At 51.4% G+C, this 12,990-nt stretch overlaps 3 protein-coding genes and 1 pseudogene across 3 annotated transcripts; all 4 read right to left on the bottom strand.

The window, feature by feature from the left end:
* Positions 1 to 756: 756 nt before the first annotated feature.
* SAPIO_CDS4256 (uncharacterized protein) lies at positions 757 to 1,419 on the bottom strand (the record flags this gene model as incomplete). Its single annotated transcript, XM_016786850.1, has 2 exons — positions 757 to 1,034; positions 1,128 to 1,419. 2 exons carry the CDS (start codon positions 1,417 to 1,419, stop codon positions 757 to 759), a joined length of 570 nt encoding a protein of 189 aa, XP_016643452.1.
* A 1,558-nt stretch (positions 1,420 to 2,977) lies between these two features.
* On the bottom strand, positions 2,978 to 3,373 carry SAPIO_CDS4255 (Uncharacterized protein; the record flags this gene model as incomplete). Its single annotated transcript, XM_016786849.1, has 2 exons — positions 2,978 to 3,129; positions 3,208 to 3,373. The coding sequence occupies 2 exons, from the start codon at positions 3,371 to 3,373 to the stop codon at positions 2,978 to 2,980; spliced, it is 318 nt and encodes a 105-aa protein (XP_016643451.1).
* Positions 3,374 to 7,445: 4,072 nt separating this feature from the next.
* Positions 7,446 to 10,391, bottom strand: SAPIO_CDS4254 (annotated as a pseudogene; the record flags this gene model as incomplete).
* Positions 10,392 to 10,898: 507 nt separating this feature from the next.
* SAPIO_CDS4253 (uncharacterized protein) lies at positions 10,899 to 12,242 on the bottom strand (the record flags this gene model as incomplete). Its single annotated transcript, XM_016786848.1, has 5 exons — positions 10,899 to 11,374; positions 11,434 to 11,525; positions 11,665 to 11,835; positions 11,892 to 12,038; positions 12,121 to 12,242. The coding sequence occupies 5 exons, from the start codon at positions 12,240 to 12,242 to the stop codon at positions 10,899 to 10,901; spliced, it is 1,008 nt and encodes a 335-aa protein (XP_016643450.1).
* Positions 12,243 to 12,990: the final 748 nt, after the last annotated feature.

The raw sequence follows: 12,990 nt of genomic DNA, 5'->3' as shown, positions 1-12,990 counted from the left end.
TTCAAGGATTGTGCCGCTTTTCCTCCCGCGTCCCTTCTACTTCTTGGTGAGGCATGCTAGCATGACCTGGTATCCACGAGACGAGGAGCGGATTCAGGCCGTGGCCGGCCCGGTCAACACGAACTTTGAGAGCCACTGTATTAACGAGAGTATGGCTCGTACATGTCGCAAAATCATGTCCTTATCTGATGAATACGTGAAGAAACCAGCGCATGGCGCTCGAGAACCGGATGAACGGTACAGGGCACTATTCAATGAAGACACCTTCTCGGGGGTGCAAGACTCGGGAGTTTTGCATGGTGTGGAAAGGGACAAAGAAACTACGATTGTTCAATTGGCTATTTCAGTGAACAAGCAACCCCTTTGCGCAGTGAAATACAATCCTATAGTCTCCATGAGTCGCAGCTTCTGGTAACTGTGTTATCCTATCACTCGAAATGGATGGGACGGCATTCACACTTGTTGAGCGTGGACGCCCCAGTGCCGGGGCCTCGGATACGGTACATCCAGACACACAGATCATCTTATCCAACAAACTGACACAATGAAAAACGCTTGAAGCTATTCTTAGCCGCATCTGAAACGTCGAGTTTGCGGATCATTTCTAAATATACCAAAATCGTTCGAATCATTCCATTATTCATTCCTCTGTACTCGGCATGAAAATTCGTTCCACATCCACATTAATCTAAGTCCACTTTGCACCCCCAATATCAATTTCTTCGTAGGAGAAATTCGATGATGCGGAAATCCCAATTACTGGAGGATCATGACCAATCCGACGACAGCGCCGGCCATGGAGACTATCATCCCGGGAGCCAGAGAACCAGCAGCGTTGTCACGGTTTCCGTTATCATCGTTGTTGCCGCCGTTGGTATTGGAGGCCGAGGTGGGCTGGGAGCCGGTGGTAGTGGTGAGCTGGTTAATGCCCGTGGGCCGGGTCGCCGTGACGGTAACGCCCTCGATGATGGTGGTAGCGCTTGGGGCGAAGCTGGTGCTTTGGAAGCTACACGCCGTCATGATCTCATGGATATCTGTAAACCGTCCGTGAGAATTGATCTTTCGTACCTGGAGAGTTTTTTTTTTTTTTTTTTTTTTTTTTTTTTTTTATCATCATAGGCTCTTACCATCAAGATCTTCTCGATCCCTCACGTTCTGCTCCATGCAGCTCGCACAAAGCGCAGCGACACCAGCGACGTCGAAGCTCGTGTTCGTGCACACGCACTGCTTCTCCAGAAGGTCCTCGTTGCGGTCACCACCTACGGCATCATCGTCGACGTTGCATTGTTCGACGAGACTCCGAAGCGGCTCGCAGACGGATGTGCATTGGGTGGGAATGTCCTCGCGGTCGAGGTCAATGTCAGCGAGGGCGACGGAGGCGATGGTCGCGAAGATGGGGAGGGCCTTGAACAGGTGCATTTTTTTTTGGCGGAGTTGGGGGAATTTGGCTGCTGTAAGGGCTGCTGCAGATGCTGAAGTGTGATTAAAATCAGGAGATGCGCGCTTGTAGGATGCGAGAGGGAAGCGGGCAGTTGAATCAAGTGTTGATATTTTAGGGACGACACAAGTGGGAGATGGGAATATTTTATAGTAAAAAAGAAGGTTTCCCGCAATGAAAAGAGTTGCAGATTTCCCGGCGAAGAAAGTGCAGAGGAATAAAAATAGTCTCTCGCCTTACGTTTCAGCTGCGACATGATGCGGCATTGTTGATGCGATCAGTAGTAAACAATTCATCGAAACTTCTTGGCAATGGCTGATCACCCGTCTTTTCCGTCTTAACTCATATCAATCGGGCGAGCAAGCTTCTCGAACTTTTCTCCCAGTCACAATTCTGGCCTGCGTCCATTGGTGCCAAGCCATCCCTTTACGACGTTGTGAGTCTTGGCGAAGAAGCTGTTTCTCGTTGGGGGAGTCTGCCAGCTCACAACCCATGACGCAGCGTCGGTGATCTGCCGGCTTTGTTCAAGGGATCCCTTGTTTGAGCCTGTAGAGAGGACCGAGTAAGGGTCCTGGCTTGGGTCTTGGCGGAACTCGAAGCCACGATATGTGACGACGTCGTGGAACGGCAGTGGGTTTTATTACGGATCTACATCGGTCGATCATTGCACTAGAGGAGATCGGTATTTTGGTAGTTAAAGCCCAAAGTGCATACATGTGCGAACGGCTTGGCATTGTTGAGGGGCCACAGACAGCTTCGGAGTAGCCCCGTCAAATGTAAAGGCTATTGAGATCAACAATGCTAATAAGTACTGAGTAGTTGCCCTACCTGTGCATACCTACAAGCCGCTAGACAGCTTGCAAATAGTTTGGTCCGTTCAGCCTGGTACCCTGGCATTGGGCGGTGCAGGCCAGCGATCCCGCCAGAGTGGATACAAGGGTGCTGTGGATCGATCGACAATACGAAGCACGATGGGGTTCGAGGGGGCACGCGAGCTCATACCAAAAGTAGATTAGGAAGTCCTGGGGCTTTCGGCATGCTAGCATGCTATGCTGATACTATCCTAGGAAATGTGCATAAACTAAACTCAAGCGCGGCCTAGTAGGTACAATGTACCTCACCGTAGGCTTCTGCTGGCGTTGACACTGAAACTGATGGGCTGGTGTCGTCATCGATGTGTGGCTTGGACCCCGTGTCTACGATGCGGATCTTGGCTTGCAGCAAGTCTCGATTGATAAAGGATGTGTATTTGTTGGTTCACTATCCAGCTGAAGCTGGCCGGACGAATAATAAACTAGGAAACAAAAAGGACGACAGCACGAAACACTGTAAAAGTGAAATCTGAAATCTGAACCCATGAAACGCATTTGTCGATTTGATGCACCTTGCTTTCAACCTCGCCATTGGGCTGGCATCTGAGTGGCCAATATCTTCCACGTTGAACCTGGTCTGTGGACATTATAGGAGCTATTGCTTCCCGTATTCTCATCCCCTCCATATCTTCACAATGTGCACCCCACTCTCCCTTCATAATCCGTTCTAGGCCACAGGCTCGTATCCAGCGCTCGTCCTGTGTGCCTCCCGATGTGAGAAGAGATAATAGATGATCAAGCCGACGATGGGGAAGACGAATACGATAAGGGACCAGATGAGCTTTCCCGCAGTTGATCGGTTCGACTTGAGGACCTCGACTGTGAAATGTTAGCACTGGACTACCTCTAGCTTCCGAAATACAGTAGACTGCCATGAGGAGAGGGGACGCGACGGACTGATAACGATGATATCCAAGATCAAAATGACGAAACCAACGACGCCGCCACCCGTACCATATTGCCAGGCATTTCCGTGGTGGCCGCCGGTTGTATCGACATCGACGGGAGCGGCGAATGCCAAGCTTGCGAGGAGCAGCTGGAGGAAAAGGTTGAACTGGAACATAGCGGATCAAGCAAACGTGTTTTCTAAGATTGATTTCGATTCTTTTTTTCTTTTTCTTTTGCCTTTCTAGATCGCGGATCGGACACAGGGCAGACGTTACAGCGATTTCGATCTTATGAAGGACGTCGAGAAGAAGAAAATTAGGCAGATGCGAAAGAAATATTTATGCGATGAAACATCCGAAGACGGATTCCGTGCGGGGGAAATCTGACATGAATGATGATGTCATGGGGTCATATATGCAACCGTGACGCAAAACACATTACGAGATACGCGATGGGAGCAGGCACAGGCACGGGCAAAGGAAGTTAACGTGCTCCATTTCCTGCGTTTCGATAGGCTCACCTGGCCGGGTAAACGCCACACCCTAGCCCGAAACCATCTGGCGGCTGATCATCCCGAGACTGGAGATGCTGGATGCGGGAGGGATGATGTAAACTTCGGTAGTGATAGTGATTAGAGTACTTCGTAGACTTGACTGCGCTTCCTGTGGCTCTGTGGCTGATATCTTTCTGACACAATATTGACCTCTAATCGGATCACTCAGAATTCCTGTGGCGCCGGGACAGGAGCTGCGGACTTGAGACTCAGCATCGCATCACATGACCGGACCAGCTCTTGTCTTGTATTCCGGCCCCGAGACGGCCTCCTGCCTTCGATGCGGGGTTGCTCGAGGCATACTCCTCCCAGACTCAGGTCTCTGCAAGAGGGAGCACAAGGCCATTTGCAGGAGGGTTGTGAAGGATGTGCGCAGCGGTGGTACGGCGGTCTTCAGTGCCGTCTTTAGTAGCAACATCCCGCCGCCCGATTTCGACAAGTTCTTTGCGGAGCAGTGGTCTCTGCCCTGGAAATTTTGGGTCCTACCACCGGACGGATGTCTTTCTCAATGCCTCCGCCGACGGCGTACCAACGACAGGTTTGGCAGAGTCGTACAGCCAAAAGGCCGTCCATGTTAACGGTGCCGAAAGTGCTTCTGCGTGCTACTTGCGCGAAGAGGAGTCGAGGATTCAGTCTCTTGTTTTCGCCCCTAGCGAAATTGCCGACAAGTCTGAGGCGCCTGTGGTTTTCCAGAAGCTGGGCATCAGGTTATGTCGGGTATACGGGAGATGTGAATGCGGAAGCCGAAAGACTCCCGTTGTATTGGCCATGTTTCGTTTGAGGTTTCGCGAGAGAAGAGGATAGATTAAGATCGGATGTAAACTGCCTTGATAATTGTGATTGTGTGTCTTCCAACAGCATCGTCCTCATGCGAAGGGACTTGGCCGCCTCGCCTTTTCATTACCGACAAAAATTCAAGTATCATCGCCCCATCAGGTTGGCAAAGCTCCTCGTCATGCACCTGTAAAACTCTAGCACCGTGATTGTAGTATCTAAAAGCTCCGGATTAGAACCATTAGCGTCCCGCATGATGGATGATGCCCCCGAAAATTCTGCAAAAACCGATGCGCTGATAGAAACCCCATGCCAGTGTAGTTGCCGCGAGAAGGAGAATATCGATTCGGTGCACGTGGCCTTCTCTACATTCACTGTAGATTGGCATGACAAAACACTCTTTCAGAATAATTTCGTCCTTAGTGGTGGTTGTATCATAGTCCATAGCAGCGTAGATCTTGAGTGGCACATGTTCAAATTCAGAAAATAGTTCCCTCATCGCCGTTTTTATACATGATTCCAACAAGCCCTCGGCCTATTGCTGAGCACTCAGAGCTTGAAAGTGTGCAGCACCTTGGTCCTGGAATAGTAGGTACAAATGCCCTTTCAGCTTCAACCTCCTAGACATGACCTCACCATATTTGTCAGGCCCAACAGGTTGAGTTGATGCTTTTATAACCTTGGGTACAGAGCTAAGGCAAGACATGCATCTTTGGTCCAGTTCTGAAGCTGCTGGGCCATCAAACGACTCGACAGATGCCCAAGGCCACGTAGGGGCTCGATAAGTCTCCGTACGCCCAGAACCCCCTATGCGAACCCACCTCAAATCCTGCACGAGCATGTGTTCCCATAGTCCGGCCAGATACCTTGACTAGCGAACCTCGGCGAATGCCCGAGCAACACCAGAGATTGCGACAAGCTTATCGTCCGGAAATGTAAGTGAAGTTGCGTTATAGTTTCCGAGGGTTAGATTCCATTCTCTAAAGCAATTCTCAGACGTGAGTTTAATGGAGGAGGGTAACTCTGGTAGCATATAGCCTTCCCTATGCTCGTCGGGAAAATGTTCAAGGCCGTCGATCTCACTCGTTACCTCCTCCACGCACCGGTAGAATATTTGCTTTCGAGTATAAATAATGGACCGTTTTGCTAAAACCCTCTCCTGCAGGACCCAGCTCCTTTGGTAGAGTGGTTCCCTTCCGAGGAAAAGTCCTGAGGCCCAAGACCTATCGCGGATTTCAGCCCACACCCAGCGCGGGCTTTCTTCAGCCGCATCCTGGCTCGTCACATAGGGAAGCAACAAATCGGGATCTCTTGGAGAGAAGAGCGATTCGGAGCAATTCCTTGCGGATGCAGCCCCGATATTAAACAATGAATATCGGTATACCTGGCACATTAGTGCGCTCTCCTGGCGCCAGTCCTCGCGGCAGTCTTGGGTAATACACTGGGACCAGGGCGTCAGCGCTGGGTCATGCCACCGCGAAAAAACCCCAAACACAGACTTACCAATGAATCTATCCATATATACTCGACATTGAGATTAAGAACGACTGTTGCAGCATCCAGATATAGCGGAGGAATGGTTGGCAGGGGTATTGTCATCTTGTAATCCTCTCGATTTTGCGTAAGAAGCCGCAAAGGCAGTTTACCTCCCCAGCAATGGCTTAAAGTGAAATACGGATCGGAGAGAGATTTTTCTTTAGTCTCAACAAGTCTTAGATTCATGGTATCCCCGGCCGATGCGACTTTCAAGAGTCTGGTCGGATACCAGCTCCCCGCAGTCCTTTGGCAGAGCGAGTGTTCCGGCTGACAACGTTCAACCTGACGAGTGACGAAGGCGTATGATCCTTTCGAACTCGTGTTGTCGCCGAGGATTGGCTTGGGAATGGCGCAATGAGCCTCATTCATTTTGGAATAGTTGAACACAGAACCAACGTCGTCGTATGGCCAAGAGGAGCTGATTTGTTTATCGTATCCATTGGCGTGGCGAAACATTCAACCTGAAACATCCCAGAATCCGGTGCGGCCGTTGTTCGGAAGTCTGGATATGCTGTAAGGAGTTCCTCAGTCGTCATATTTTCGCTGTTCAAAGCTATCTTCACACTCTGGAAGATTTTGAGGCACCACCAACATCGCCCAAGCACGCCATCAACCAAGTCGGATGGATTGCGATGCAGATATCCAGGCTGGGGAGTTACTGCTGTCTTCTTTAAGCTATCACAGAAGACCGTTGGACATCTAAGACAGCCCTTTACAGCCATGGTAAGAGCCCGTGGATGAAAATGATATTGAGGAGCACGGCGGCAGTGTGATGTGTGAAGGGGGGAGCCAGAGACGTGGTTGGTGCCCAAGATCATTGAAGGGTGATTGAATCGATTTGATCCAACGTCAGGCTTAGCGGAGTTTAGCCGACAGCAGGCGCCTTTGAGAGTTGTGATATAAAGACCTCTACAGTCCCTCAGATTGCCAGCCTGGTGGTTCAGATCGTCAGTCGAAGAAAAGAGGTTCCGCGTACCGGGACGATGAGGGATTGGGCACCACTGCCAAAACGAAGCAGCTGTGCATGAGCCTTCCGGGAGCAGGCAAGGTTGGTGATGGTCCAAAGATAAGTAATGCGCAGATCTAGGCTGGATGCCACCATCGTTAGCCGGCAAATGGAGGGCGATGCTCTCGTCGAGCTCTTTCGAAACATGCATCGGAATGCAATCAACAAGTCACATAAATCGATTTGTTGCAATAGGGCAAGGGCATTTTCATTTCCAATATATTCTTGTAATACCGCTGTCATTTCTATACTCACAGACGTGGCTCATGAAATATCCGGCTCTCCTTTTCTTAGGTGAAGTCGGGAGCTGCCCAGTTCTAAAAAGGGTAAATAAAAATGGCATTATCCTGTTCTAGCTGCCAATGCCGTCCCAAATCTTTAAACTAGACAAATATCTACCGCCCCTCGACTCTCAAAACCCTCCCCGTCCATAAACCCATGCAAGTATGCTTCCCCCACGAGCTTAAACCTTCCCACCTCACCATCTTCTCCCCCGTGACGCCGCAATACATGAGGCGTCTTCGCCCCATGGAAAATTGCAACGATATCTCCCACGTGAGTCCCCGGGGGCACGAGGACCATATATTTCTCACTAGTGACGGCAAACTGCATCTTGAACGTCGTAGCAGCGAGAAGGAGCGAAAGCCTGCCTGAAAATGCCGTATCCGCCGCACGGATGTGGTCATCCATGGAAGACTGGTAGGCAGCGATTTGCTCATCGTCGAGCCGCCGGGGCATGAGCGAGAACTGGAGAGCCATCATTGTCCAGAATTTCCGTTTGAGCATTTCCGGCGGTTCCGACGGGTCTATGTCCGAACCTAGGAGCTGGGAGATTGCCTCTTCGAGTCGCGGCTGTGGGGGAAGTTGGAAGTCGGGAAATGCAGATGCTCCGCCACCCCGGATTATTTGATCGAGTTGACGGAAGATGTAGCGGAGGTCATCGGCCGTCTGTTTCGGCATGGAGACGAGACGGAGGTATTCTTCCAACAGCACAAAGCGATCCTTCAGCATGTCGACTGTTAGGTAGTCGTGTACCGAGCCAAAGTCCGGATCGAGAATAAGCCGGTCCAGGGACGACAAAACATCCTCCGGCGAACCTGTCAGGGCATCCTCGACGATGCTTGCCAGCTTCTTTGACCGCGAGGTCGGCGTTCCGTTCAAAGCGGCTGAATGGACATCCTCAAGCTCCCGCATATGCGTGCGGTAGGCCTCTCCGAAAGACTCCTCGGCAGGATAATGGTCTGGGGAAGACACGTTGCACAGCTGTGTTCTCCAAAACGCCTCCCAGCGAGACTGCCCGTTGAAATAAGTTGTCTCACAGCAGGATTCCGCGAGCGCGAGCGCTTCTTTGTGCCTCTCTACCATCTCAAGAGCACGTCGCGATCCATTGCGTTGTTCCTCTGACCCCGCGTCCCCAAGGTTCTGGAAAATTGTAGAGAAATCGAAGGGTGAGGGCTCTAGCTTTGTGATGTGAGCGATGGAATCGATGACGCTGGCTCGGATGATAAGGTGTCTGTTATCGCCAAGCCCTTGTGGGCTTTTGGCTTGTATGTTGGAATTTCCGCTAGCCTCATACGGCGCGTAATCCGAGAGTATTGCGGAGGGAGCAGTTAATAGATGTTTCGGTAACTGGCCCAAGTCTGGTATCCACGAAGGCCACTCGCCGACCTCGTCCTTCGTCCGGGATATTCCCGCTAACGCAAGGAGTAGGAAGCGATCCTTTGCCGGGCCGTTTACCAAAGAAAACCGAACCGCCTCCTCGAAAACGGCGAGGGCTGTTTTGCCCTGGCCATACTCTGTCGCAATATCCCTCTCATTCATCGCCGCGGACACGCCCTTAACAGCAAAGACACGGTCCCTATCGTCAGTAGCCTGAAAGGCTGCAAAGTTGGCGATGACCCTCGCCAAGCTCCACAGCCGTCCGTTGCCGTATCGTTCCCTCATACCAGCCAAGGCCCTGAGTTTCTTGATACCCCAGAAAGGAGGTGTAGACATGCCGTACTCGCGATCTAACTTCTGCAGCGTGCCGTCGCCAGTGGTATCCAACGACACCACAACAGCCGAAAACGTTTTCCAGTCGAACCAGAGCCCGCCATACCAGATGTCAAGCTGCTTCGACACAGCCACCTCCTGGATTATCCAGACACGCTCCCAGTACTCTATACCCAGCATGCGATCCAGCGAGCCCCACATCTTCTCGTTCTCGGCCGCGTACTTAGGAGGCTTGGTTGGTCTCGTTCCCTCCAGCCCGGGCGCGTTTTGGGCCTTGATGTTTACGTCGAGGGACTGGAAGATGAGGCGCGCGATGTCACGGGCGTCTGGGGCGTGGCCGAGCCAAGCTACCGTGCGGACTGCGGTACTATAGATATCTCTCATGAGGTTGACCTGCACGTTCTTCTCTGAGGTGTCGCCCTGGTTGATGCAGATGGCGTCTATCCAGATGCGCCGAGGCCACCAAAGCGAGATACGACTGGAAAGAACGTCGAACGCACTTTTTTGTATGGGGAGGAGACATCCGTTGATGCGGATGAGATGCGTTAGATCGCCCGACCCCCAGCGGTAGGAGATTGCCTCGAACGGGGGCGCCGAGTCAAGGTCGTGAATCTCGAGAGAGCACCACACGCCCAAACCGAAAAACGGCCGTAGATGCAGGAGCCGGATTTCTCTCCCCGCGAGCTTGTTGTAGGCATACCTGGGCAGAGTAGATTCTCGAGAACTACTCTCCATCAAGACGCGCTTTATAGCGGCAGGTCTCACCTCCTTCATCAGCGGCCGAAGAGTCTTGATGCCCTGCATGAAAGCCAGTAATCCCCAGCTGAGTATCCATGGCCACCAGAACCAAATCCCGAGGAGGATAAATTTGGCGACGAAGAAGCGCGTGACGGGATAAGGCCATAGATACTGGATCGATTTGATGTAGAAATATTGGAAGACCAGGAGACCCAACCTCCTGTAGTAACCACGCAGAAGCTGATGAGCTAACATGAAGATCAGAGGGACGAAGTAGCCGAGGACGGCGTCCATGTTCTCGAACAAGAAAGCCGCATCAGGATTATTGAGGGGACCGTCCATCAGCGCCTTCCGGCACGCGGCGAGGGCGACGCCGCCCAGGCAAGGGTGAAAGAGTAAGACTAAGCCAACACATGCTGCAAAGACGATGAGTTCAGTGAATCGAGAAAGCGGGCCGAGAATGGAAATCACCCCTTTCCAGGCTACGAACTGAAATGCGAGGAGGCCAAAGTATCGACGGAGACCCGGTTTGGCGATGGTTGCGAGGAATTCTTGACCTACGAACTGCAGCGATCGATTAGAAGACGACGACATATTTTTGTCCCTGAAATTGAAGGGTAATTCGAGGACTTTTGGAGCCTCAGGGACTCAGCGATGAGGTTCGAGAGCTGACAATCGCATTTTCTCTGTCTAGAGTCTCGAGTCCTCGACGATGCGGCTGAAGTCACGATGTGACTCGGGCGGGCAATAATTATACCAAAAACGGAAAGGGTTAATTTTGCTGCGCCCCCTGCCCCCTGCGTTACGGAACAATTGCTCGATTTGGAACGTTGACACATTAAGCCCTTGGTCCGTTTTATGCTAGAACTACCAACGAAGGGATTCGGGATATCAGAAATACATTAACCACCAACGTATGGTGCAGCCCCTTCACTCCTCTGATTTAAGGCACAAGAGCCTGGATTAGTGGTAGAAATGGCTCTTACGACAACTGTATACGGCGTTGTAGGTCTGGATGGCATTTCCATTGCTATCTAAACCAAAAGGAAGACGAGCAGAATGGCAAGAAGTCGATGTCAGGACGGACATCTAAACGAAGGTCTAGCTGTCCACCTCGAGGCGACATGCATGGAATACATCATGTGTGCTAGTCCTGCCCTGGGGGATGCGCTCAAGGTCGTACCGCTCGTTCTCCAATTCAGAGAGCTTCTCAACTGGCTTGCCACTGAGGAACCAAGTGTCCTTTCCAGACGTTGCAATGCAGATGGTACTGGAGATGGCCCCACGGACCATCAATGTCACCGACTGACGTACCCCCGTGTCGAGAGGTGTAAAGACGAGCCTCGCACGCACGACCTTGCCATGGGCATCGGTAGGCTCCAGGAGTTTCCGGGCAGAAACGGAAGAGTAATAGGATGGGCCGCCGTCTTCATCCATCCAGGCACCGCTCTGCACATCGGTCTCTCGGAGTTTTTCCTGGCAATATCCGAGAGTACACTGATTCCATGGCTCTTTGAGACCCTCTTCTAGTAGATCCTTGAGCTGTTCGAAGAACTTGCCTTTTTTCAAATCGTTCACTAAAACGTGTTAATACGTACACCAAGCATTCAACAAGATATCCTGCAGTGTCACTCACCAATAGACAAGGCCCACGAGTTGAGGACCCTCATACGTTGCACACATTGGAATGCCTCGGCTCGCTTGCTGAGCATCTTATGAATGACATCCCTAAGTCCCCGAGGTTAAGGAACGCAAGATTAGCCAGGTATCGTAACATCGCTAGATGGGACTGATACTTGCCTGTCGTTGAATAGCGCCATCAGCGATGCTGATGATGGCTACCACGAGAGCTGCCGCTGCAGCGAACCCAGCAACGAGCTCGAGAGCACCGAGAGCAGCTGCAAAGCTGATTATGCCTAACACGACGGCTGCCCCCGCGATGACTAGCGTGTCCATGCCTACCAGACCCAGAATGTCCACGATCAGGGTTGCGGCATGATCGCTCTTGTCCCATACTACCAGGAACTCCATCTTCAGTCTGTATGTTCGATGTTGAGATGTGTAATGTATCGGTGAGCGAGTGTCATCACGTACCTCTCCCGCAATTTATCATAGGCCCTAAGGTCCGCATCATTCTTCATGTTCTTACGGATGTACTCGTCCAGTTCATCTCGCGTATTCACGCCCAACTTGGACAGGACGGCATCCAACTCTGCCTTGAGTTGATTGAATACTTCTTCCCTGCGAACACAATGTTCTCATTAGAAACTGACGCAAAGATGGACCCAAGAAGTGAATATCATTGAAGAAATGGGTCCCTAACTTCTTGGCCTTCTCCCGCTCAAAGTCTTGCACGAATTGTAGAATGTCCTGCCGCAAGCCTTCTGCACGCTTGCGACGTCTGGGGTTATCGGGGAAAGCTATGTCACCGACAGTATTTCCCATGGTGGTGATAGTCGAAACGTAAGAAGAGTAGATGAGAGGAACTGGGTTTGGAGGGATTAGGTGCTTAGGTGCTGAAGTGTTTTGCCGCCTATGGTGTGACTTGTGCAAATAATCCTCAGGGACATTCACGAAGGTATGGTGGCACTTCTAAATGGAGATTAACATCGAATGGAAATGGGTTGAAGCGGAGAGAAACCAACCCGCATCCTACAACTTTCGCATCGTCGTGACTACCGCCTCTCCCAGACTACGGGTCTTTTATTTTCTTATGTTAATCCTTGGAAACCGTGCATATCGTTGTTCAAACCCATCACACTTTCCTGCTTCCTCTGAGGCCTTGAATTTTACCCCCGAATCGGGGTAGCTCGAGGAGAGGGGGCAGTTGTTCGGTCCCATCCGTGGCTGCCCGATAGGCTACCAGCACTGCATAGATCACCGCCATTGCAGACATTGCCCTTTTGTTTTCGTCCGAAGCGTAAAGGAGGTTTGGTGTGAGTATTAGTTTGTCGTACGAAGTATAGCTCGACATGATGGGTTCAGCTTCGATGGACGGAAAATGGCTTACTGAAGAGGTGATTGGCTTCCCTATGAGGTGCCGGCGTGGTCAACTGTTGCTGGTGTCGCCTTATTCTCATGTTTGCCACCCTCTTTGCATAGGAATATGTAGATGGTAAAAGCCGGAGCTTCGAGACAACGACCTCGCCCACGTGTAGACTGGGGCCTAGGGATAAAACTTATGCCAAGTGGA

This window comes from Scedosporium apiospermum, assembly GCF_000732125.1.
Source record: "Scedosporium apiospermum strain IHEM 14462 chromosome Unknown SEQ_SAPIO_0091, whole genome shotgun sequence".
Lineage (NCBI taxonomy): Eukaryota > Fungi > Ascomycota > Sordariomycetes > Microascales > Microascaceae > Scedosporium > Scedosporium apiospermum.
The sequence above is the reverse complement of the archived record's forward strand: the minus strand, read 5'-3'. Positions and strand labels throughout refer to the sequence as shown.